The 24,440-nt window shown below is 39.7% G+C and overlaps 1 protein-coding gene across 8 annotated transcripts in view; it reads left to right on the top strand.

The window, feature by feature from the left end:
• The window catches only part of LOC149465907 (sodium channel protein type 5 subunit alpha-like), a 518,022-nt gene that overhangs the window by 198,956 nt on the left and 294,626 nt on the right, over window positions 1-24,440 (top strand). For 5 of the 8 annotated variants that reach the window (XM_089673130.1, XM_089673129.1, XM_089673128.1 and 2 more), the window contains 2 exons: window positions 911-1,002; window positions 17,699-17,932. In XM_089673130.1, coding sequence (XP_089529256.1) covers window positions 911-1,002; window positions 17,699-17,932 — 326 coding nt within the window. Of the gene's footprint in view, window positions 1-685; window positions 778-910; window positions 1,003-17,698; window positions 17,933-24,440 lie in introns of all 8 variants that reach the window. The other 3 variants (XM_089673126.1, XM_089673132.1, XM_089673131.1) reach the window with 1 other exon arrangement.

Below are 24,440 nucleotides of genomic sequence, written 5' to 3'. Positions count from 1 at the left end.
ATTCTGTTACGAAGTTTACCAAACTAACCTCACTTACAGAATAAACGGAATGGGATGGAGAGACAGATTATGCTTGACAGACCAGCTCTTTGCCCATAAGGAAAAAATTTAATTTTGCTAAATTTTGACTCATGGCTGGTAAACATTGGTATTTCTGCAACTCGGGGGATCATATACAAACAAAAGGAGGAACTTTTATGCAAGACCAGCAAACCTGCATTTGTTTTAAAGTACAACTCTGGTTAAATTAGAGTTTTCCACAATTCACCAAATGTAGACCCCTAGGAGTCCTCCCTCCATGTAGAAACATGAATGATCTCAGTGTCCTGCATACACTTGGTTTCACCATAAAAGTATTAGATGTTTCCTGCAGCACCACTGCAGTTGGAATACAGTATTGTATCTTATTTAGATTTAGTGAGCCTGTTGCTGGACCAAATTGGGTTACCTTGCATTTATAAACAAGTGCAAGATGAAGTTCCATCTACATAGAGGGTCTCAAATAGGGGTCAACTTCCAATTTAAATGGTGAACCTGTTAAGGGAGATCATTTTGCTTCTGAAGCAAACACAGGTTTTCTGATCTAAGTGTGACACTTACATTCTTCAGTAAATCACCTCCTCAGTGTTCATACTGTGGTTTCCTCCATTCCTCGATTCCAAATAACTATGGTTTGATTCTACAGGTATGTAACAGAGTTTAAAAACCTAGGCAATGTTTCAGCCCTTCGAACTTTCAGAGTGTTGAGAGCTCTGAAAACTATATCGGTAATCCCAGGTAAGAGAGCATCCCCACTCCAGTTCTCAGCTACTGCAAGTGCTTCAGTCTGTGACCTGTTTTCCCTCCTCATTTGCTGTCAATTATGAATGGTGTTTTGCTATAGTCTGTGTGTGCCTTTCCCTTATTACAGATATGCCACTGAGTTTGTGGACCTGGGCAATGTGTCAGCTTTAAGAACATTCAGAGTACTTCGAGCTTTGAAAACAATCTCGGTCATTCCAGGTGAGGATCGGGTTAAACACTAAGGCTGCTTGTAAAAGCCCACATACCATTCCGATTAACCAAACTGATATCCTACTGACAGTGGTTGACACTGAGATACTGTGGAATGGTTCTATGTCGAGAATGCAACTTGTCTGCAGAATGAATACCTTTTCTTATTTATGAATGCTAATCACTAGAACGTTAAATTCTTTCCCTACAAGTTATCTATTTGCATACTATACATAATTACCCCCCCATGTACCTTTAACAAGCTAAACAATGTGATTTATGAAATATCTTCTTGAGAAAACACATTTCCCCCTCCTCTATGACCACCTAATCTGTGATAGTTGCAGGAAGTACATAAACAAGGAATTAAATGGGTCATGTGGTCTATGACTAGCAACCCAAATGAATAGATCATGTTATCCCTGAATATCTTCCTTTTAGGCGCAAAACAAAATGCAATATATTCAGGGGGGAATCTGGATCACTGGAGCCTGTAGGCTCCTAGGGGTTGATTTACTGAAGGCAAATAGACTATACACAGTGCAAGTGCAGTTTCCCCAGAGCTTAGTAAATGAGGGGAAGCTCTGCTGACTTCCATCATCAAATCATGTGCAAGCAAAATGCTGTTTTTTTATTTTCCTTGCATGTGATTCAGTATTCTTTGTAAAGTGAAGCTTCACCTCATTTACTAAGCTCTGGAGCAGCTACACTTGCAGAATGCAACTGCATTTGCAAAGTGCTCAGTCGTTTTTCTTTTAGTAAATCCACCCCATAGTGTTCAGTGCTATAAGTAACATCATTATCATCTCTTATATGTAGACAATTCCTTGTGTCCTGGCCCTAACTTGGCATGGAATATTGTGATGTCTAAAAAAATAAACCCTTACATAAGTAAATTTATTCTACTGTTGATGTAAAAAAAAATTAATAATTGCACAACTATAGGCACATGCCTGCCAAGCCAAATGGTAAATCTGTCACCGTATATACTTCAGCTATCAAAGATCTAACCTAGACATTTTTTGCTTTTGGAAAAGTGAAAGGATCATTCTCTTTCTCCTAGTAAAAAAATAACAGACCTTGAGGACTAAAGTGACTATTGATGGGTATTGATGAGTAGTTTTTTGCTTGCAAGAGTTTGTATTTTAACCCCGAGCTTGCTATGTTATCACTAGCAATGCTCCTTAGCAAAACAAAACATATTTCCTATCTGCAGCAATGTGATAATAAAGATAAAAAAAATCAAGTTTAGATCTGGCAATTGTCAGGTGTATTGCCAGATCTGACATTGTACAGGAAAATCACAATTTGCCCATGCATCAAAACGAGTCTCGATTTACCCAATCACAGCACACCAGGTTTATTATAGTTGCTGGCAGTCAATACACACATATTAAGATCATCAGAATGCAATTCTCCTGTGCAATGTTAAATTCACTGCTGATAAATCAATTCACTGATCTTTAGTGCTCTCTTAATTAGGACAGTCATCATCTATGTACTGCCTAATTTCTTGCCAGGGGCCATTTTAACATTGATAGCAATGGTGGAAATAGTGGATATACTAACAGAGTTCTGAAAGATGAAAGACTTTAGAAATGTATTTGAACAATAATGCAGTTAGAATATTAAACACAGCATATTGCAGTTTGTTCTGGTTATGTAATGCTAATTCCTGTCCTTTGTAGATAGCCTAGCTGTGCCTTGTAAGTACACATTATATATCTTAACCACTGGTGATAAAAGAACATAAGGCCCTACATTTGTACTGGTGAGGGGATACCAGGCTCCTTTGGACCCTGCAGTGTTTACTCACTGGGCCTGTATTTTATGTATTTTAATTTTACATTCAAATCATTAAATTAAGGAAATTGAAAATGTAATTAAATTAAATGCATAATGCTGCAGATAACACTCCAGAATAGGCGGATAAGCTGTTATAAAATGTTTGTCCACCATTCACAGACCTTTCCTTGTTCCAGCACTTTTTGCTACTTTCATTACCTTTTTATTACCTGGAGGAAAATAAATTTAATCTCCAAATCCGGAAAGGTTTCTTTACAGTAAGAGCTGTGAAACTGTGGAATAGACTCCCTCAAGAGCTGGTTCTGGCCAGCTCAGTGGATTGCTTTAAAAATGGTCTGGATTCTTTCTTGAATACACAGAGTATAACTGGATACTAACATTTATAGGTAAAGTTGATCCAGGGAATATCTGATTGCCTCTCAGGGGATCAGGAAGGACTCTTTTCCCCTGCAGGAGCAAATTGGATCATGCTTTTCTGAGTTTTTTGTCTTCCCCTGGATCAACTGTGGGTATAGGATTATAACTTTTTTTTTTATAGTTGAACTGGATGGACGTTTGTCTTTTTTTCAGCCAGAATAACTATGTAACTTTGTAACTATGAATAGGGCTTTCCTTGCTATAAAGTCCCAAAGCAAGCAAAGACCTGTGCTTTATAAAAGTGCCATTTTTTTAAAGCAGCAGTAAGGCCATACTGCTGTTTTCAACTAGGCTGTTAAGTCTAAAGAAGTTGCAAAGATTTTCTTCTAACGTATTCTTTCTACAACCGATAGTTTTAATTTGTTTGAGGTTGGTGGGTTTGATCATCTGCTAACTTCTTGTATATCCTGAGTAGCCTAGTGGGTGGAACGCCCTCAATATTACCAGAATTAATTTTTATCCCAGCCAAACAAACTCCAACTGTACTTTAGACTGAATGGTGGTGTCCCTGCTGGACTCTCTATAGGCTTTTTGCAATGACAACAAGATGGCTGGACTTGAGAAGACAAGATCAGAGAGCCCCTAAAAGATATAGAGTCCCACAGGGTTATGCAACAAGTAGGCATTCACCCCAACCTCACATATCACTTTTGGTGGGCTTGCTTTATTATCCATTTCCGAACAGTGCAGCGGTACAAGAACCCTTTTTGACTTAGGTACCCAGTAATATTAGATGTGGGACACACAAGTGCTGGGACCTCTCCCATCGTCAGATAGACCAGGACAGGATTCATTTCCACTTAGCCCTCAATTGATAATAAGTGTTTTTACTTGGCCGGTAGATGAATGTAGGGGACCCAAAAATTAGTCTTGCACAGGGCCCTTATGGTGATTTTTGTCCCCCTTTACCATGAAGTGCTTTATTTCCAGCAAAATACAGCTGATGAAAAAGATAAACAAAAATGTGAAAGTTAAGTGAAGATATATAATTCTAGAAATCAGTGTGCGGTGTTCTCATTCTGGCTCTTGTGCTTTACAAGTCTATTAGGAAAATAGGATTCCTTACTAATAATGGGTTCAGTAAAGGGAAGTCCCTATGTAATTTCATACAACATACAACATTGTGTTGAACACAAATTGAATACAGTGTAAGTCTAGAGAAACAGCAGAGTTTTCCCTTCTGTTATCCTCATTTTGACAGAAAATTTGATTTTGGATACTGTTACAATCCCCCGAGAAGGAATGTTTTGACACTGATTCACAAGAAAAAAGTCCCTCCCTGTATATTTATAGGTTTGATCCCTTCATGCAGTTACACATACGTGCTTTCACCTAATAATTGCCGCTCAAGCTAATATCATAATTAACCGCTTGTAGTTTTGGAAAAGAGATGGCTTTCTTCAGAAACGGCTCCATTACCAGCACTGCTGTGCACATTATGACAAGTCTGTAATACATCCTGAGGACAAGTTGCATTCAGCCTTAGTGCTTAACATTTCTGACCTGCATGGGAAGGTGATAGGTCTGCATGGTAATATTTCTAGGTGGGCATTCTAACACAGACGTTGGCAATTGTATGTCAGACATACCTGGTAATTAATCTGTCTGAATACACACATTTTGTTACTATGGAGATTGAACATTAATCTTTTTTTTTTTATCTGAACGGCATTTTTTGTACTAATAGAATTTAAAGGTACCCATAAAAGGTGCAAATGAAAGTTGGTTTAGTCTAATTGGGTCAGGCATAGATAGAAACATCTAATGGCCAAACTCAATGTGAATCTAATCTCTTAAAGCCTAACTCCATACAGATTTTGTTCATAGAGCTCAAATTTCTGACAGGTTTTACTTCTGTTTGGGACTCCTCTGGGAATATTTTCCTCACTTCCTATCCCTGTAAGGCTCTCACAGGAAATGACACAGGAAATGGGGGACGGTTATAAAAACACTGTGGGGTAGATTTACTAAAACTGATGACTCAATTACGCTTTGGCAAATAAATCTGGAAGCTGATTGGTTTCTATGCAGAACTGCACTAGATTTTGCACTCTCCAGCTTTAGTAAATAACCCCCTGTTAATTGTAATCCTTCCCAATACCTACTAAAATGTGTTTTTGTGTCTCACTATTAATGAGATTTTCTTATTATTTCCTTTCCTGCAAGAAACTGATGGAAAAGCACAGAAGACATTACAAAAAGCTCTGACCCCTTGCCATTCTATCCAAAAGAAAATAAAACAAAATGTGGCTAGAGTTGTGGGCTTTAACAAATTTACTAGTAGTAGTGAATGTTGAAAATCCTGCATTTCTTTACACATCTTTACATGGCAAAGTGAACATTCACTTATGTATGTATATTCTCTAGTCCATTAGGGCCATGTTACACGTGTGATCCTGTCATTGGTGACAAATTTCTAGCGACATGATCGCTTAGAGACCACTTACCTGTTTCTATGAAGATGCTTCTATGCTACCTGGGAGAGCAAGTTGTTAATTAAATAGAGGTAAGCGGAAGGCTCTCCTAAGTGATTCTTCTGTGGGTGATATGTCACCTGCAGTAAAATTACCTGTGGGACATAGCCTTTAGAATATCAACCTGGCCAAGTCAGCAGCCCTACTATATAAAGGACTCCAGTCCACAATTATTTTGTCAAGTCCATATTGTTTCTGAAATAGCAATTCACCTTGAGACATAGGGTCAAAATGCAAGACGAATATCTGAGTTAAAGGAGCCACCATGAACTCACACAGATCAACATACATATTGTCAGCACACCCCTTCGTCATGCATGTGGCCCTGAACTTTTGCACTCTTCCACTGTCATGTGAACACTCTGGATAAAAATATTTGGACATTACTTGAAGATACTTGGTCTGCTGGCAATATGTTAGTCAATCTGGGATGTTACCAGTTTCTAGCTGGCAGTTGTTGCAGCACCCATCCATCTCTTAGCCTACTCTAGGAACGAGGGCGATGAGAATATTGTTTGATGAACTGATACTGGTACCAAGATACTTTGACATTTTCCAGTCATTCTGGGGATTCCAAAGTTATATATTCCAGAGTTAACAGATTACCAGTTTGGGTCAGTCTCTGGGCACTGACAGTCAGGACCTAAAACTGAGTGATTTAACCAATTTGTTGAGATCTAGGGCACAATTTTCACAGTGTAGCCTGGCCATAGTTACACTGAACTTGTCCTGAATGACATGCAGTAATATGTTGTACTCTGCACATTAAATGAGATAAGGCTGCCATTCTTGGTGCTCTTTTGTGTAGATTGCCAACGTCTGGTTAGAATGATCTAGAATGAGCTCTGATAGAGGTGTTTTTATTGAGGGTGTTCTGAAGTATGGCGAATTCTGGGCTATTGTCTTTTCTGCTTGGTGTTGCATGGTTTTATCCTTTTTCACCAACTGTTTGCTTACACTTTGATTTGTGCTAATTCAGCTGAATAAAAATGTATTTAATGATATATTCACATTTATTAAGAACTGACAATATTTAACAAAGCATGGATATGTTTTTGTTTGATCTGAACATTGTATGGATGTACAGGATATGCATGATGGAAAATCATTTCAAACACTAGAGTAAAAACCAAGGTCTACCAACTAGTATGAATGCACCCTGCTGGCAATTACAAGCAAGAACCCCATTAAGGTTCCTGCAATTAGTTGTGAGCAGGTAGCCATATTGAAAGAAATGGTAGGCTGCTAATCATGCCCACTTGCATGTAGTCACATGCGAGTGTTTGGCCCTAGATGCATTAGAGTGTGCTCGGTTAGCTTCGAGAGCTGGCAGCCTCCCATTGCTTTCAATGGGGCTGGCTCCTTGCAGCTAGTCTCACATGTGTAGGTTCTCGCATGTAATCACAGGAAGGGGGCATTCACAGGTGTGAATGCACCTTTACTGTTAGGGCAGTTAAAATGTGGAATTCTCTCCCCCAGGATGTGGAACTAGCTGAGACTGTTGAAAACTTCAAAAAACATTTGGATGTCCTCTTCTGGAAGTAAAATTTACAGAGCTATGGGAAATATGAGAGGATAAATATTGCAAACACATAGTTAAACTGGACGTACATATTTATTTTTTAACCTTATGAACTATGAAAGTATGTAGCTAGGGTTTTGAAAATGAACCGTTCCTGATAAAAAAAAAATGGTGGTACCATTGCTGCCATTGTGTCAGTATGCAAATACTAGTTAATTGGCTGTTATGCTGACCCTCTTCTTCAGTGCTTTAAATCATTAACCCAGAATAGATATGCAAAAAGGGACTTCTGACTTTACTTTGACTTCTCCTGATCTGCATACTTCTTTATGGACATTTTTTTGGAAGTACTAAAGCCAGCGGATCTGGCAACTGCCAATTTCAGAAGGAGGACAGTAATACCAGCCCCAGTTTTTCCTTTAGGTTTATTTTTTTGATTCAACAAAAACAAAATGTGTGCAGTTGTGTCAGTTGTATGCACAATAAAGAACACTAAATCTCCCCCAACAATAACAGACCAGTCAATTGATCCATATCATGCCCTGAGCTCTCCACTAGCTAGCCCTAGTTAGGCCTTAAACATATATTTTCTCTATTTCTGAGCTGTGACTGATAACTATGAATAATTAAAGGGAATATATAGTCATTTTAAATTGTTTTAGGAATTCATGTAAGCAAGATCAGCTTTGAGTTAACATTATAAAAAAACAATTCTATGTATAATTGTACATATAGATATACAGTAAAGTGCTCAGCATAACTGAGTACACCCCAACAGATTTGTCAGAAAACCTTTCCTTTCAGAATCAACATTTTCTATGGGACACTATACTACAAAATACTCCCACAAATGCGGACCATTGATTGCAAACAAGATTTGTTAATTTGCACACACAAAAAAGTATTTTTCCTAACAAATTCATTCAAGACCATGTTGCAAAAATGAATACACCGAAATGAAAGTCTTAGGAGCAAAGTTAAATTTTAGAAATAAAATCCTAATTAACAAGAATTCAACTAGAGATTCATTAAACAGGTGTACAGCAGACAGTTGATTATAAAAGGGTGTTACTTAACAAAGAAAACTCCTTCTCATTTCATGCTGTCAGCGATGGCACCACTTGGAAGAGAAATGTCACAAGGCCTGAGAAAGAAAATAATTTCATTACACAAGAAAACTGAAGGCTACAAGAAGATCAGCAAAGCTTAATTTATCATTCAGAATACTGTAGCAAAAGTGATACAAATATTTAACAAAGATGGAACTGCAACCATCTCACAGAGATGTCCATGCTGTCCACAGAAGTTAATACCTCGACAGGAGACACGGCAAACCTTCTGGCAATGGCACGTATTGATGTGCCATCCTGAAGGAGCTGGACTGCCTGTGCAACCTCTGTAGGATCCAAGTATCGCCTCATGCTACCAGTAGTGACACTGACCCTAGCCAAATGCAAAACTAGAGAAAAACAGTCAGAAAAGATGAGTAGGGAAAAAAATATCAGTGGCCTCCACCTGTAAAATCATTCCTGGTTTGGGTCGTCTCGTTGCCCATCTAGTGTATCTGTTGTTAATTTAATTAACACCAAAGCAGCTGAAACTGATTAACAACCCCCTCTGCTACTTAACTGACCAGATCAATATCCCTGGCGTTTCATTGACTTGATGCTGTACTCTGATTAAAAAGTGTGAGGTCCCAATTCATGTGATTAGAGATTGGCCTGATTAAAAAGTGAGAGGTCCCGATTCATGTGATCATTGATTGGCCAATCAGCGATCACATGAACAGCAGTAAACAAGATGTCACTTCCTGACATCATTGTTTACTACTTGTGAAATCTGTGAATGATCACAGAGGTCACATGATACAATGATATTCACAACAGCCTTGCACCATGTGACAAGCTGTGACCAATCACAGCTCTCACAGTATTTCTCAATGGCTGCAGTAATGCAGCCAGAAAGAAGGAGAAATGATTGCTTTTACAGCCTTTATGGGTGTAAAAGCAATCAGTGTTACAAAAAAAAAATCTTCATCACCCCCCTCAAGTAGTACAGTGTCACAGTTTTGCCTGTTGTTGTGAGTTAAAAGATTACAGCGGTGCTAGCCGTCAGCAATCCGAGTGTACGGCACCAAATAATGTGTAGGGAGGATAGTACCTCCTTTTCAAGTTCCTCTCCTTTAAAGGAAACTTGTATAATTACCTTCAGACAAGATGATGCTTCAAATTATATTTATTGTTGCATATACGTATATGGGGAATACAGTATCTGCCCTCCCTGCATTCCACTTTCCACTGAGTCCTTCTCTGCCTACAGTAAATAGCCCTTCCTATCAATAGCAGCAGATCGCATTAAAGGACCACATTGGAAGGCATATACCCATCCTAGAATATCACACGCCTAATAGTACTATGACAATCCAGATACGTGTTTTGCAGCAACTATATATGAAATATATGAAGTTATGGATCGAAGCATAAAATGGTGTATACATAGTCATCTTATAATATATATATATATATATGTGACTCAGTAAGGATCATAGTTATCCCTACACAGCTCCGGAGCCACTGCTTTACGTGTCCATTTACACACAGAGCTGTGGCTCGGCCCAGCCCCCCCTCTCTCCTCATTGGCTCCCTGGCTGTGATTGACAGCAGCAAATGGCTCCCACTGCTGTCTCAGCCAATGAGGAGGGGAAGCCCCTGAGAGCCGAGGCTCTCGTGCACATTGCTGGATCATAATGGGGCTCAGGTAAATATTGTTGGGGTTGGGTCAGTGGGGGGGAGGGGGGCTGCTGCTGCACACAGAAGGTTTTTTTTACCTTCATGCATTGAATGCATAGACCCACTGTGAACATTACTCCACAGCCCTCCTAATAAACATTACAAAGCAGGAAGAGCATGTGATGTTTTCTAAGTAAAAACCACATAAAATGGTAACCAACATTTTTTTTAAATTATGCTATGTGAATGGGAACATATCACAGATAAAATGTAGGTGTCATCCCAATTTGGCTGCAAAAGTGAAAATACACTTTAAGAGCTTGGTGCTTTTTTGGCAGATCAACAGGTAGTTGCCTGTGCTTGCAGGGCCTTTGAACTGATAAAACATGTAGGAATGTGCATGTATTGTAGAGAAATACTGCATAAGTATTTTTATATTGACTTGACATATATAGTTTAATATCAAATGTATATTTATTAAGATGTTTCTTAAGTAGTTGAAACACATTAAAGAGGAATGAAATGAAAAAAAAAAGGCAACAATTAGGCTTTCACTTTTTTATATATAAAAAAAACCCCTACATGGAGATTATGTTATAGCTCATGTAAAGAAATAAGCTATGCAATAAATCTTGTTTACTCTATATATCATGTTCTAATTTGACAACTTATCTAAGGCAGTAATTATTAGGTTTGAATGACCATTGTGCTGAAGGGAGATAAATGTTGGCCCCACAGTGCTCATCTCTATCAGATACATCAGCATTTAACACTTCACACCCCCTGTGTGTCTGCAGCCCTCCTCCCTCCTCTAAGTACAGCAGTTTATAGTCATTGCTTGTTTTCTCTACATACATTAACAATTTATTGGCACGTTATACTTCTACTCTAATATTCCCCATGGAGTAAGCATAAAACTAGAGAAAAGGTAAAGCTCAGTAAATACATCACACTCTAGTTAAGCATGTACGCATACACATGTACACATATGAATGAAACATAATTCCAAATTGGCTTAAAGAGTACCTAACCGCCCTCCCCCAAAACACCCCTAAACTAAAGCTGGCCAGAGATTCCTCCATCCACACAAGGGAGCAGGATAGAGGAATCCCCACTGCCGGGACATTGTATTCTGACAGCGGAACCCAGAGCTGTCAGAATACAGTTGGCTACAGACTCTGATTAACAAACGTTTTCCTACTTGTCCGTTTGAGGATCAACTTCTGTCCAACAGAGACAGTCACACATTGATTGAAAATTTGGCCAGTCCTTGCTAAACTGGTCTAATTTTGATCCGTCTATGGCCAGCTTTATGCAAGCCACAGATGGTTTCGTTTATCGGCTGATTTTTCATCCGAAAAACGAAACATCAGTCGTTCTGTTGCCACCAATGATTGCGAAAATCAGCCATTTTTCACAAACTTTCCAGCATGACAGATAAAAGAAATGAGGAGGGACTGCGAAAATAGGCCGATGCCATTGCCCCACTAACAGTGCGAAAATTGGCCCGACTATTCTTTCGGACGAAGAATCAGCTGATAAACGAACCGTCTATGGCCTGCATTAGGATGAGATCAGAGGAACTGACTTATTTGCTTTGACTTAACAATTTGCAATTTATTTTATTGTGCATCTCAAACCAAAATGTTAGAATTGCTGTCATATATTTAAAGCTAATCTCTATGTTTTAGTGAAGTTTATATAGTTAGTTTGGACCAAGTTGGCCCTTAACTAGCAGATGTCTGCAGTGACCTTCAGCTACATATAGTATACAAGGGCTGTGGTCCGGCAGCAGGACAGGAACTTTCTGTCCCAATCGCGGGAAAAAAAAAAAAGTTAATTTGAGTTAGGTTAATTATTGCATAACCATTCACAGGGAGCTTTGTATTCAATTAATGAATACAAAGGGGTTGATTTACTAAAACTGGAGAGTGTGTAGAAACCAATCAGCTAAAAGCTTAATTGCACAAACTAAAGTTAGAAGCTGATTTTTTTCATTTTTAATAGAGTAAGCAATGATATAGCCCCTGTCAGTTTTTTTTTTCTGCTATCTGTGTCTCTTTGCGGAGTTTTGCCTTCACTTCCTGTCCCTTACCCAAAACAGGAAGTGAGAGGAAATCTCTCCAAAGTGTGGGTAATCCCTGGTTTACCACTAGAGTCACCAAAACTAGTGTCACCATTGAAAGATTTCCACTCTATTAATGTTCTGGTGACAACCCAAAATTTGGGATTTTCTTTTACTTTCACTGTCCATGATAATGGTAAACAGGACACATAGAGAGGGTGAACCCCTCTAACAGGGACACAGACAGCAATAAAAACCTGACAGGTGTCCTAATCTCTGTACATGCTATCCAAAACAAAAAAAATACCTTTAGTTATGTTAACTGCTTCTCCGCCGCAGTATAGCAGATATATTGCTACACGGTGGCACGGGTGCGCAAAATCATGTATATGTGTGATTTTAATTTCTGGGTAGGGGGGGCGCGCCCTACCTGTGCTGCCATTCGTGGCCATGGATGTCAATCACTGGGTCCCACCGGCGCCCGGTAATTATCGACAATCACCGACTGAGAGGAAGATTGTTTTGTTTACAAACAGACTTCCTCCCTGTCAGCTCGGGCACACTGCTCAGAATGGCTGTGCACAGCACAGCGATCCCGATCAGTGTGCTTACAGTGAAGCACACCCCCCGCCCCCTAGTAAAACACTCCCATCACACAGTTAACCCTTTGATCGCCCCTCACATTAACCCCTTCCTAACCAGTTCCATTAGTACAGAGTCAGTGCTTTTTTTTTAGCACTGATCACTGTATTGGTGTCACTGGGGATGTCAGTGACACCAAGTTAGTTCCCCCCAGTATCAGAAAGCCCGCTGCAGTCCTGCAGTCCTGCTAAAAGTCGCAGATCGCCACCATTACTAGTAGGGAAAAAAAAATCCCAGTATCTATACTGTCATTTGTAAATGCTATAACTTTTATTATTTCAGGTACTTATATAGCGCCGTCAATTTACGCAGCGCTTTACATATATATTGTACATTTACATCGGTCCCTAACCCTCAAGGGGCGTGCAATCTAAGCTCCCTAACTCACATTCATACTAGGACCAATTTAGAGAGATTCCAATTAACCTACCCGCATGTCTTTGGAGTGTTGGAGGAAACCAGAGTACCCAGAGGAAACCCACGCAGGCAGAGGGAGAACATGCAAACTCCAGGCAGGTGGTGCCGTGGTTGGGATTCAAATCAATGACCCTAGTACTGCCAGGCGGAAGTGCTAACCATTTAGCCACTGTGCTGCCCATAACTTTCACATAAACCAATTAATTTACACGTATTGGGATTTGTTTTAGCAAAGACATGTAGCAGAATACATTTTGGCCTAAATTTATGACAAAATTTGATTTTTAAATTTTTTTTACTGGACATGTTTAATATCAAAAAGTCAACAATATTGTTTTTCTCTCAAAATTGTCGGTCTTTTTTTGCTTATAGCGCAAAAAATAAAAACCGCAGAGGCGATCAAATACCACCAAAAGAAAGCTCAATTCATGGGAAAAAAAGATGTAAGTTTAATTTGGGTGCGGTGTTGCATGACCGCGCAATTGTCAGTTAAAGTAATGCAGCACCGTAACGCATGCATTACTTTAAATGGCTTGGTCAGGAAGTGAGGTAAATCCTCTGGAGGGCAAGTGGTTAATGCTGTCTCTGTCCTTGTTAAACACCTGCTCCACTGCAACCTAAGGAACTATTTCCTCTTTCCGGAAAACAGGAGGTGAGGGGGAAGTGTTCCAGGAGGGTCACATACAGCAATGAAAATTTTACAGAGCTTTAGCACTTTGTTCTATGCTTAAAATTGTTTTAGCAGGGATTCAGTTTTAGGTACAGATGAGGCAGAGGGATCCTGCCACCTATGTACAGGAGTCAGGAGCTGGAAAATGAGAACACTTTTCATGTTTCTAGGGCAAGGCAGCTGAATTTTTGTAACCACTAGGCAGCTACAAAATAAATCCAACACTGCCTTCAACTTTAGTTTTTTAATAAAAATAAACCTCCAAATTTAGAATATTACCCACTACTCAGCATAGTATGATATTTACCCCTGGACAATGTTCCAATGTTACCTTAACCAAAAGCAACAGACTGCCCATGTGTGTTTGTATGAATGGATTTCAGCAGACTATGTTTTCATTTTTTTCTGATCATTTTTCTTTGAGCCTTAAATATTCCCCTGAATTTGACAGAAACAAATAGTCCCACCTACACGGTAATATACAGAGCAAATAAGCTGTCAATAGAGAAGGGCCTCGGCCTTAATTGAGTATTTGCCACCGCAGTGACCTGTGTAAGTCGGTCTATTTATTCTGTCAATACCTACAATGATATTTGTAATAATATCAGGAATGTTTTGCATGGGGTCTTGGTTATACGCCGAAGAAAAAATGGTACTGAATAGTGCATTGCTCAGTATTCACAACATGGATTAGAAAAACCTAAACTACACAATTACTTATTAGCTTGAAATTAACACCTTGTTGTCAGTGCATGGAAAACGAGATGATCGACAAGAGATTATTCTTCAGCTACTTGGAGATAATAAGTCTCCTCCATAGTTAAAGTCTAAACGCTGATTTACTACTTAGTGTAAATTTAACAGCAGCTAACAAAACTGTCTTTACAAGTATTAAAAGGGGAAATACCCCTTAAATGGCCATTAAAAAACAAAACATTCAGTTTTGATTAATTCATTCCTATTGATTGTATCATTTCTATTAACGTGAATATTCTCGTGCCTATTATCTTTCATAATCATATCCTAATCTTAGCTACAAGGTACTATTTTTCTACCTATGTAAAGCTAAATGAAATAAATATAGGTAATTTTAGCTGGATAACTTAAAAATATAAAATATAGATCTGTCTTATTTCAAACACACTTAATAAGGGTTGTCTGAACTGTTCTAGATTCTACAAAAAAAGTGTAGTATTTACCAAAAAGAAGCTTAAATACTTAAAAAATAAATTTAGAACATAGAGCAGAAGAAATAGTACTAGATGTAACTAGATAAATATTGTAGTAGCAGGGGCAGACTGACAGCTCCTGGGGCCCCCAGGCAATAAGAGATAATGGGGCCCCCTGTGTCTCCGCCTACACTAAAGCCAAAGCCACACCCACACAACACCTCACCTACATATTGCTGCTCAGCTGCATATAAAGGGCATTAAAAATAATTGAAAAAATAATAAAACAATGTCGTGGGGTCCCGAGGGGCCCCCTCATATCAAGCCCTTTGGGTCTGGTATGGATTTTGAGGGAAACCCCCCACGCCACAATTAACATAAAATGGCATGGGTCCCCCTCAAGATTCGTACCAGACCCTTATCCTAGCATGCAGACCGGCAAGTCAGGAAAGGGGGGGGGACGAGTGAGTGCCCCTTCCTCCTTAATCATACCAGGCCACATGCCCTCAACATGGGGGGATGCTTTGCGGAGGTTCCCCCCCAAAAGCACCTTGTCCCCATGCGGGTCTCTTCCCTGCAACCCTGGCCTGTGGTTTTGGGGGTCTGTGTACAAGGAAATTATCGAAATCTGGAGGCCCCCTTTAGCACAAATCACCAATAAATGTTGAATGAGTATGGGGTACATGGTACCGCTACTCATTCACAAAAAAAAAAGTGTAGTGTGAAAAAAGACAGGAGACAGTCCTTGACAAGTCCTTTATTAAAAGAAGAAAAATAAAAGAATGTCCCTCGAAATAGATCCAACGTCAATCACGATGCCTGCCACCTCCGCTACCCGAAAAAAGAAAGAAAAAAAAAGGCTTTGCTCCCGATGGCTCCCGGCCGCCTGACTGCTCCACTGGCTTGACAGTTCTTAAATATATAAGGGGCGGGGCCACCCAGTGCCATCATGCGTGTGGCCTCACCTCCTTGTGACATTGTTGATCTAGCATGCCCCAGTTGATGACGCCACAAGGGGCAGAGTCACACATGTGATGTCCCTGGGTGGCCCCTCCCCTTTCATATTTAAGGACTGTCAAACCAGCGGAGCAGGTGTATAGCTGGGAGCCAGTGTCGGGAATGGAGCCTTTTTTTTCTTCTTTCGGGTAGTGGCGGCGGCGGGGGGCATCGATTGATGTTGGATCTACTTCGGAGGACATTCTTTTATTTTTCTTCTTTTAATAAAGGACTTGTCAAAGACTGTCTCATGTACCCCATACTCATTCACATAGGGGGTGGCTGGGATCTGGGGGTTCCATATTCCAATAAGCCCCCCAACCGCAGACCCCCACAACCACTGGCCAGGATTGCGGGGAAGAGGCCTTTGTCCTCATCAAAAAGGGAACAAGGTGCTTTGGGGTGGGAGCTCCCCTGCCCATGCATGTGGCCTGGTATGGTTTGGGGGGGGGGGGCGCTCGCTCGTCTCCCCTCCTTTCCTGACCTGCCGGGCTGCATAATCAGATAAGGGTCTGGTATGGATTTTGCGGGGGACCCCCACACCAATTTGTTTACATTTTGGCGTGGGGATTCCCCTCAAAATCCATACCAGACCCGAAGGGCTTGGTATGGATAAAGGGAGGACCCCACGCCTTTTTTTTAAATGATTTTTTTAATTGCTGGCAATTCTTTCTTTTACATTCAGCTGTCAGGGGGAACCCCGCTGACAGCTGAAACATTAACGCATGGTTTTCACTACTAAAATATCGCATGACTTGATAAAATAACTCATGCAGTATTTTAGTAGCGTTTTTTGGTGAATTCAAACTTTTTTTAAAAATGCTATGCGGTATCCTACCACATACTCGGATGCGGTAAGATACTGCTTAGTAAATTGTGCCCAGTGAGCCTCTCACCGGGCCCCCCCACTGACCCTGGGCCCTCTGGCAATGCCCAAATGGTCAGTCTGCCCCTGTGTAATAGTAATTCAAAAATCACAGAAATGGGAAATTAAAGAATTTGGCTACATTCTTAGCATACAACGTACTATAACATCAATGTGATATTAAAATATAACCCTTTCTGAGGTACCCATATGTCCAACAGTTATACACAGAGGAAGAATTTAAAGAGTGGTGGCATTATGCTGTTGCTAGGCCCTTTGCTTTAAGGCTATATAGAGAATGCTTTCCAGAAGGGGAAACCAAAGAGTTCACCTGCAGCTAGAGCCCCAGTACTGGAGACTGCGGGACAGATAACAAAAAATACATGTTAAGGGATCTTGCTTAACGCCATCCAAAACTAACAGAACAATTTAATGGAGCTGCTTTTTAGAGCAGGACTGAAAAAATGTTTTCCAGTGTCTCGTTTGTAGTATAGAAGTTAATTACCAGCTTTAAAAGTTGAGACAAACAAGAGCTATGCCACTGTAAACTATATAAAATATATTTTTTTAAAAATGTAGCTTTTTATAAATACAATAAAAAAATTTTTTTCTGTTTTTTGCAGTTATAAAATGTTTTACTTTTTGCTTAATTAGCATGGTCTACAATCATTATCAGCGATTATTTAAAATATAGTAAATCATAAAATGAATAATTCCTTCATTGTTTAATGAGGAGAAAAAAGGAATAGTGAAGCCTTATGCAGAAACATAAGTTTGCATAACATACACATAATGGTCTTGTAGCTTTTTACCTTTCATAGTACCAGTAGGTATTCTTTCATAGCTGTGGCATCAGAAGCTACCATGTACTAAACTTTACTGGACTTACTATTTATGTACTATGGTTTTAACTGTTCATCTTATTTTCGTTAGGACTGAAAACCATTGTCGGAGCCCTTATCCAGTCAGTTAGGAAGCTGGCAGATGTTATGATCTTAACAGTTTTCTGTTTGAGCGTTTTCGCCCTGATAGGGCTACAACTCTTTATGGGCCATTTGAAACAAAAATGTGTTCGAAATTACACATCTTACAACCAAAGCATGGGTGACAGCCTGTACTGGAGTAACTTGACATGGGAATCTTATGAGGCCTTCATTAATGATGAAGGTAAGTTCTTGTTTTTGTATCCAGATATTTTACACAGTGTTGGTTTTTTGAGTTTCTTGGTTAAAGTTGTAATGTCGATAACTGACAATGATGTTTTGGAAAGTTTTGAAGGTCCTTAGTTATGGTAGTGTACACCCAATGCAAAAGTAGTTTTCTCAAAGGTTTTTCACAGCAAATTTAGAATTGGTGATTGTTTTATCAAACAGTAAGTTAGGGCCAGGAAAATAGGATAATGTTTGTAGTAGAAGATATAATCCTGGACAAGGGATGCTATAGCTGATCTTTGTGAATTCAACAAACTCTTTGCAGAGCCCCCCCCCACTTTCCCCACACTGCAAGAGTTAAATGCTTGTTTAGTCTAGGGGTGCAGGTATATTACTTACCCTATATCTCACTCCAGTACTGTTCTCTTCTGCCCATAGATGGGCTGTGGGTACTTGTTCGCCATCATCATGTACATTACAGTGCTAGTAACCTTACACAGTACATGTGGAGGCGTGCTTGCAGCCAGGGCCCAAAGCACCTTCATTATAGCTTGCTGGAGCCAGGATTCAGGTAATTATTATACCTTATCCCTACACCCCTAGGGTAAACATTTGATCCTTGTAGTGTAGGGGTAGGGGGGGCACTGCAAGGCTAGATTTTGTTTAATTTCTGGAGTTTATTTATTATTTATTTATTTCAGGTACTTGTATAGCGCCGTCAATTTATGCAGCGCTTTACATATATATTGTACATTCACATCAGTCCCTAACCCTCAAGGGGCATACAATCTAAGGTCCCTAACTCACATTCATATACAAAGGCCAAATTAGACAGGAGCCAATTAACTTACCAGCATGTCTTTGGAGTGTGGGAGGAAACCGGAGGAAACCCACGCAGGCACAGGGAGAACATGCAAACTCCAGGCAGGTGGTGCCGTGGCTGGGATTCGAACCAACGACCCTAGTACTGCCAGGCGGAACTGCTAACCATTTAGCCTCTGTGCTGCCCAAAGTCTTTAAATATCAAAGCATGAGAACCTACAGGCTCCAATGATGAAAATATGGTCCAAGTACCTGCCTAATTGGATACAAACTGTGCATATTGTTTAGGAAGTCCCTCAGGTTATGTAGTTTTGACAAATTTAATGGAGAATGTACAGAAATTGTACCATCAGATTGTTACATTAATGGGCAGCTTTAGACAGTACAGTGAATTGGTAGTAATTTGATAGGATTGCAGGGAAATATTTTTAGCACATATCTTTAACACAATTGGAGTCATTTTTAACATCTGACTAGATACTAATTAAGGCGGAATGGGTCCATAGGCAAGGTAGCAGATTAGCTTCTCTTCAGTTCGCATTGTTTGTATTGGCATGACCTGCCCCATCATTTGCCTACAAATGCATCCTGCTTTGTGAAGTGACAGTCAGGCCCACCCCATCAGGCACCATCTACCTAACAAGTGCATCCTCCCATGTGAATTGACAAGTGCATTCCCTTTTGATAAATTGAACAATCCCCCGCAGGGGCAGTAAACATTGTAGCTGGACACTCTTGACATCTACTTGGGCCTACGTTCCTTGTGGATGTTTCAGCTCTGCATCTGTGCTCTGCATATGTCTAACAAGCAATTTTTCTTCTCTAGCATTTTAGTAGTATGTTTGTACTACTATAAATCTCCTGTGTTGCTCTAATCTAATGAGACAACTTCCAGAAAAGTTTAAAGGTCTCAGTATCCAGTAATTAATCCACCTGTGTAGCCTAGCCTGTATTGTGGTCAGAAGCAACGATTCTGAGACCTTCTTTTATTTTCTGTATTCCAGAATTGACATTTGAAGGGTGATTGGTTGATATGGACCAAAACAACTTTTCTTACTATCACACTTTTCATACACACACCCTTAGTATTTTTGCAATAGAGAAGACTAGTCAAGATGATGAGTATATGTTTATATGTCTATAAGCAGAACATTTCCAAATTCCTTTCTTCCAGATATTATAGACATATACGTCACAGTATAATTGCTGTCAGAAAATGGAAGATACATAACTTAGGAGACAAACTTAGCAAGCATTTATTTTTATTTGTTTTAGTTATTATGTACTGCAGTTCAAAGTGTTGTCTAGACGAACAGGTCCCTTATTACTGACGCTTCTTATAGAAGCAAAGGCAGTGGTGCGTTTTGTGTGTATTTTTGTCTTGCCGGCTATCAAACACTGCATTGTAGCATTTTTCTGACTTGTTGTTTTATGCAAAATATCTCAAATATGCATTCTTGTAGAAATCACAATATGATTCTTCCTGGCTTTATGTTGTGCGGCAGTTGATGTACTTAGCAGTAAGCCTATATACAGTAGGGAAAATTATTATTTGATTCCCTGCAGATTTTGTAAGTTTGCCCACTTACAAAGAAAGGAAGGGTCTATCATTTTTATCATAGGTGTATTTTAAATGATAGAGACAGACTATCAACCAAAAATTCAGAAAAAAAACACGATACAAATGTTATCAATTGAGCTGCAGTTCAGTAGGTAAAATAAGTATTTGATCGACTACCAACCAACAATAATTCTGGCTCTCACAGACTGAAAATGTGCTCATGCGGTACACAGATTAGTCCTGTCAATTTAACAAGGTGCTCCTAACGACAACTCATTATGTGTATAAAATACACTTGTCCACAGAATCTATTTGGGCTGTTTCACACAGACATTCCAATCTGGTCCGCCTGCCCTGACATGTGTCTGTTTACACCCACTGACATCTGATCCCATCTGCCAAAAAGGGACAGATGGGGATCCAATTCCCCTTCCTTCTGTCGGATCGGTTTGGATGAAAATGGCCAGGTGGTCCGTTTTCATCCGACCGCCCATTGAGGAGAGTAAGCAGCTCTGTGTCTGCTCTGCAGGAAGCAGAGCGGACACGGAGCTGTCATCGGATTGCTCAGTGGGGATCAGCGGAGAGATCCCCTGCTGAACAAGTGGATCCGCTAAACAGGTCCGCTCCATGTGAAAGGACCCTTCCATTCAAACCTCACCTTGCCATGGGCAAGACCAAAGAGCTGTCAAAGGACATCAGGGACAAGATTGTAGACCTGCACAAGGATGGAATGGGCTACAAGACCATCAGCAAGAAGCTTGGTAAAAAGGAGACAACTGTTAGAGTGATAATTCCCAAATGGAAGAAATTCAAAATAACCATCAATCGCCCTTGGTCTGGAGCTCCATGCAACATTTCGCCTCATGGGGTAAGCATGATCATGAGAAAAGTGAGGGATCAGCCCAGAACTACAGGGGAGGAGCTTGTGAATGATCTCAAGGCAGTTGGGACCACAGGCACCAAACAAACCATTGGTAACACAAGATGCTGCCATGGATTGAAAGCCTGCAGTGCCTGCAAGGTCCCCTTCCTCAAGAAGGCACATGTACAGGCCCATCTGAAGTTTGCCAATGAGCTTCTAAATGATTCAAGGAAGGATTGGGAGAAAGTGCTGTGGTCAGATGAAACAAAAATTGAGCTCTTTGGCATTAACTCAACTCGCTGTGTTTGGAGGAAGAAAAATGTTGACTATGACCCTAAGAACAACATCCCTACAGTCAAGCATGGATGTGGAAACATTATTCTTCAGGGCTTTTTCTCTGCTAAAGGTACAGGCCAAATTTGCTGCTCTGAGGGGCCAATGGATGGGGCCATGTATTGTAAAATCAGCCAAAACACTGAAGATGGGTCGTGGATGGGTCTTCTAGCATAACAATGACCCAAAACATACCGCCAAGGCAACAAATGAGTGGCACATTAAGATCATTGAGTGGCTTAGCCAGTCTCCAGACCTTAATCCTATAGAATATTTATGGAGGGAGCTGAAACTTCGAGTTGCCAATCGAAAGCCAAGAAACCGTAAGGATTTAGAGAAGATCTGTAAAGAAGAGTGGACCAAAATTCGAGTTGTGTTCAAACCTGGTAATCAACTACAAGAAACATCTTACCTCTGTGCTTGCCAACAAGGGTTTCTCCACCAAGTATTAAGTCATGTTTTGCTTGGGGATCAAATACTTATTTTACTCACTGAACTGCAACTCACTTTATAACATTTGTATCATGTTTTTTCAGATTTTTTGGTTAATATTCAGTCTCTATCATTTAAAATACACCTATGATAAAAATTATAGACCCTTCATTTCTTTGTAAGTGGGCAAACATACAAAATCTGCAAGGGATTAAATAGTTATTTTCCCCACTGTATAAGTGATTTAGTTTAAATCTGTTACAGCACAAAGCTGCATAGAGTTGCTTGCTTTCAGCATAGATTTGGGCCTGGACATGGAGGATAAAAGCTGAAACTGGCAACCTGCAGAGTAAATTTTGGTGAAATTGTGTTACTATATCTCTTTGCTAAGCTACATCAAGCTAAAAGCACTTTTTTGTGATTATCTCTGTAATGCATTATATGCTGAAATCTGTGCAATGTGTTGAGTTCCATTCGAAAGTAAATTCATCACGTAGTGACAGTTCATGGCTTTGTCTCTACCTCCTGCCCTATATTACAAACTCTGATGCAAGCTAAAATAAAATCACTTATAATTAAAGGTTTAATAAATGTTTGTGTTCACTTTCCCAATACTCTTACTATGATCCATGCTTCCATCTCACCTACATGCTGCAGGAAGACATGAAGCATATTTCAGTAGAAATATTACCAACAGAGAATAATAGAGGGCAATATATACAGATGAGATCACTATTGTTTAGGGAGGTGTTACATTAGATATTGTATGTGTAATCCTATCAGTTCTGCCATTCATAAGCATGCTGTGATTACCATCTCAGGCACAGTCTCTGTTGTATTACACACATCAGCATTCAAATGATAATCTCCACATGTCTATAGCTGTCTTGTGCCATAAGAACTAAAAGGCTAGTGGTGAAATTCACTGCTAAAAAGGAACCTGTACTAAAGGAGTAGTCAGGTTCCCATTGCTGATCACTTTTTCTGAAAATGATTGTCCCCTGGGTGTCATGTTAATTTCATTCAGCACTTTTTTATACACTTATCTGGATCAAATGTGCAAATCAGAAGCTCTGACTTAACTATGACTTTTATGATCTACATGCTTGTTCTAGGTCAGAAAGGACAGAAGTCACATGCAGCTAGACAATTTGTCATATTTTACTCTTTAACACTGTGATCTTTTCTGGTATTTTAATCTATTTCATGTTTTCCAATTAATACTTCTCTGTTAATATAATAAATTAACACTCTTAAATTTCCCACATGAAAAGTCAACCTTTCACCCTTGAAAGTGCATAAAACCAACTACCTTTTCATATTCTACAAACATATACACCCTATCCCGTAGTCTCATACTACTAACATAATGTCCATCAAAAAATCCCACATACAAAATTTTTGTCACTGATCACAAATTGTGTTTTGTAGAGTGTCACGCATTGCAGTGGTGGTTTCACAGGACCACTAGTCAAGTGGTGTGCTGTTTTTCACTTCACATGTGTGATGTTTATTTATGTCACCAGTGTGGTTGCATGCTATCACGTTTATTGATTTTAAAAAGATAATGCACTATATCTAGTATATTTTTTTGAGGTACTTTTGGATTGAAGGGAAGATTTGGACATTGTCACAGTTGGAAGATTGAAGAAGCGAGGATCATTATTTGCACATTTTATAATTTATTTATTTTTGGACTTTTTTTGTATGTGGGACTTTTTGATGGACATTATGTTAGTAGTATGAGACTACGGGATAGGGTGTATATGTTTGTAGAATATGAAAAGGTAGTTGGTTCTCTGTTAATATGTACAATGTATTTAGGCATATTAATAATGGGGGCAATACACTATACGAAGAATTGTACAAAACTCTATTGATTGTAATGTTCGTTCAATTCTCTAATAATTAGTGGGTGAAAAATGATAATCCTTTACTGAGGAGAAAGGGTCATCTAGAACAAAGAGAGAGAGAGAGCAAAAAAGGGTCAACCACCTTAGTTCATGGCGACACTTCCCTTTTTGGAGGAGTGCACAATCTGGGCCCACACTCCCCCCAAAAAAGTAAGAGACAGATTGTTAATCAGTAGCTGAATGCTTTAACCAGTATTAAGTTCTATTGTTGCCTTTAAAGTTGAGTACCTACCCTTCAGTAAAGTTCTCAAGCATTTATATATCAGCCTTCTTTGTCTCCAGCAGGTCTAACAAACAAATCTGTGCTGTAGGAAGTCAAATGAGTAGTTGGAGGGTAAAATATTGAGTACTTAGTTGGCTGCTTAGCAACACTCAGAAGACAGAAAGACATCTTCCTAGTACTAAGCCTTGGGAATGAGTCAGAGATTATTGGACTTCTGAAGAATGGTGCTTGAGGCCTCCTCGGTTAGGCTCAGCAACTCAGGGGGGAAAGTATGTTTTTATTCTGCTGAGAGATGGATTGAGATTCAGACATCCCTCTCACAGAACCTACAGAGTGATGAGACATAGCTTGGATGCACTAACTCAATATGCATCCCTG

This window comes from Staurois parvus, unplaced genomic scaffold, assembly GCF_062004578.1.
Source record: "Staurois parvus isolate SC_StPar_1 unplaced genomic scaffold, SC_StPar_1.0 ptg000136l, whole genome shotgun sequence".
Taxonomy (NCBI): domain Eukaryota; kingdom Metazoa; phylum Chordata; class Amphibia; order Anura; family Ranidae; genus Staurois; species Staurois parvus.
This window is presented reverse-complemented; position numbering and strand designations above follow the sequence as displayed.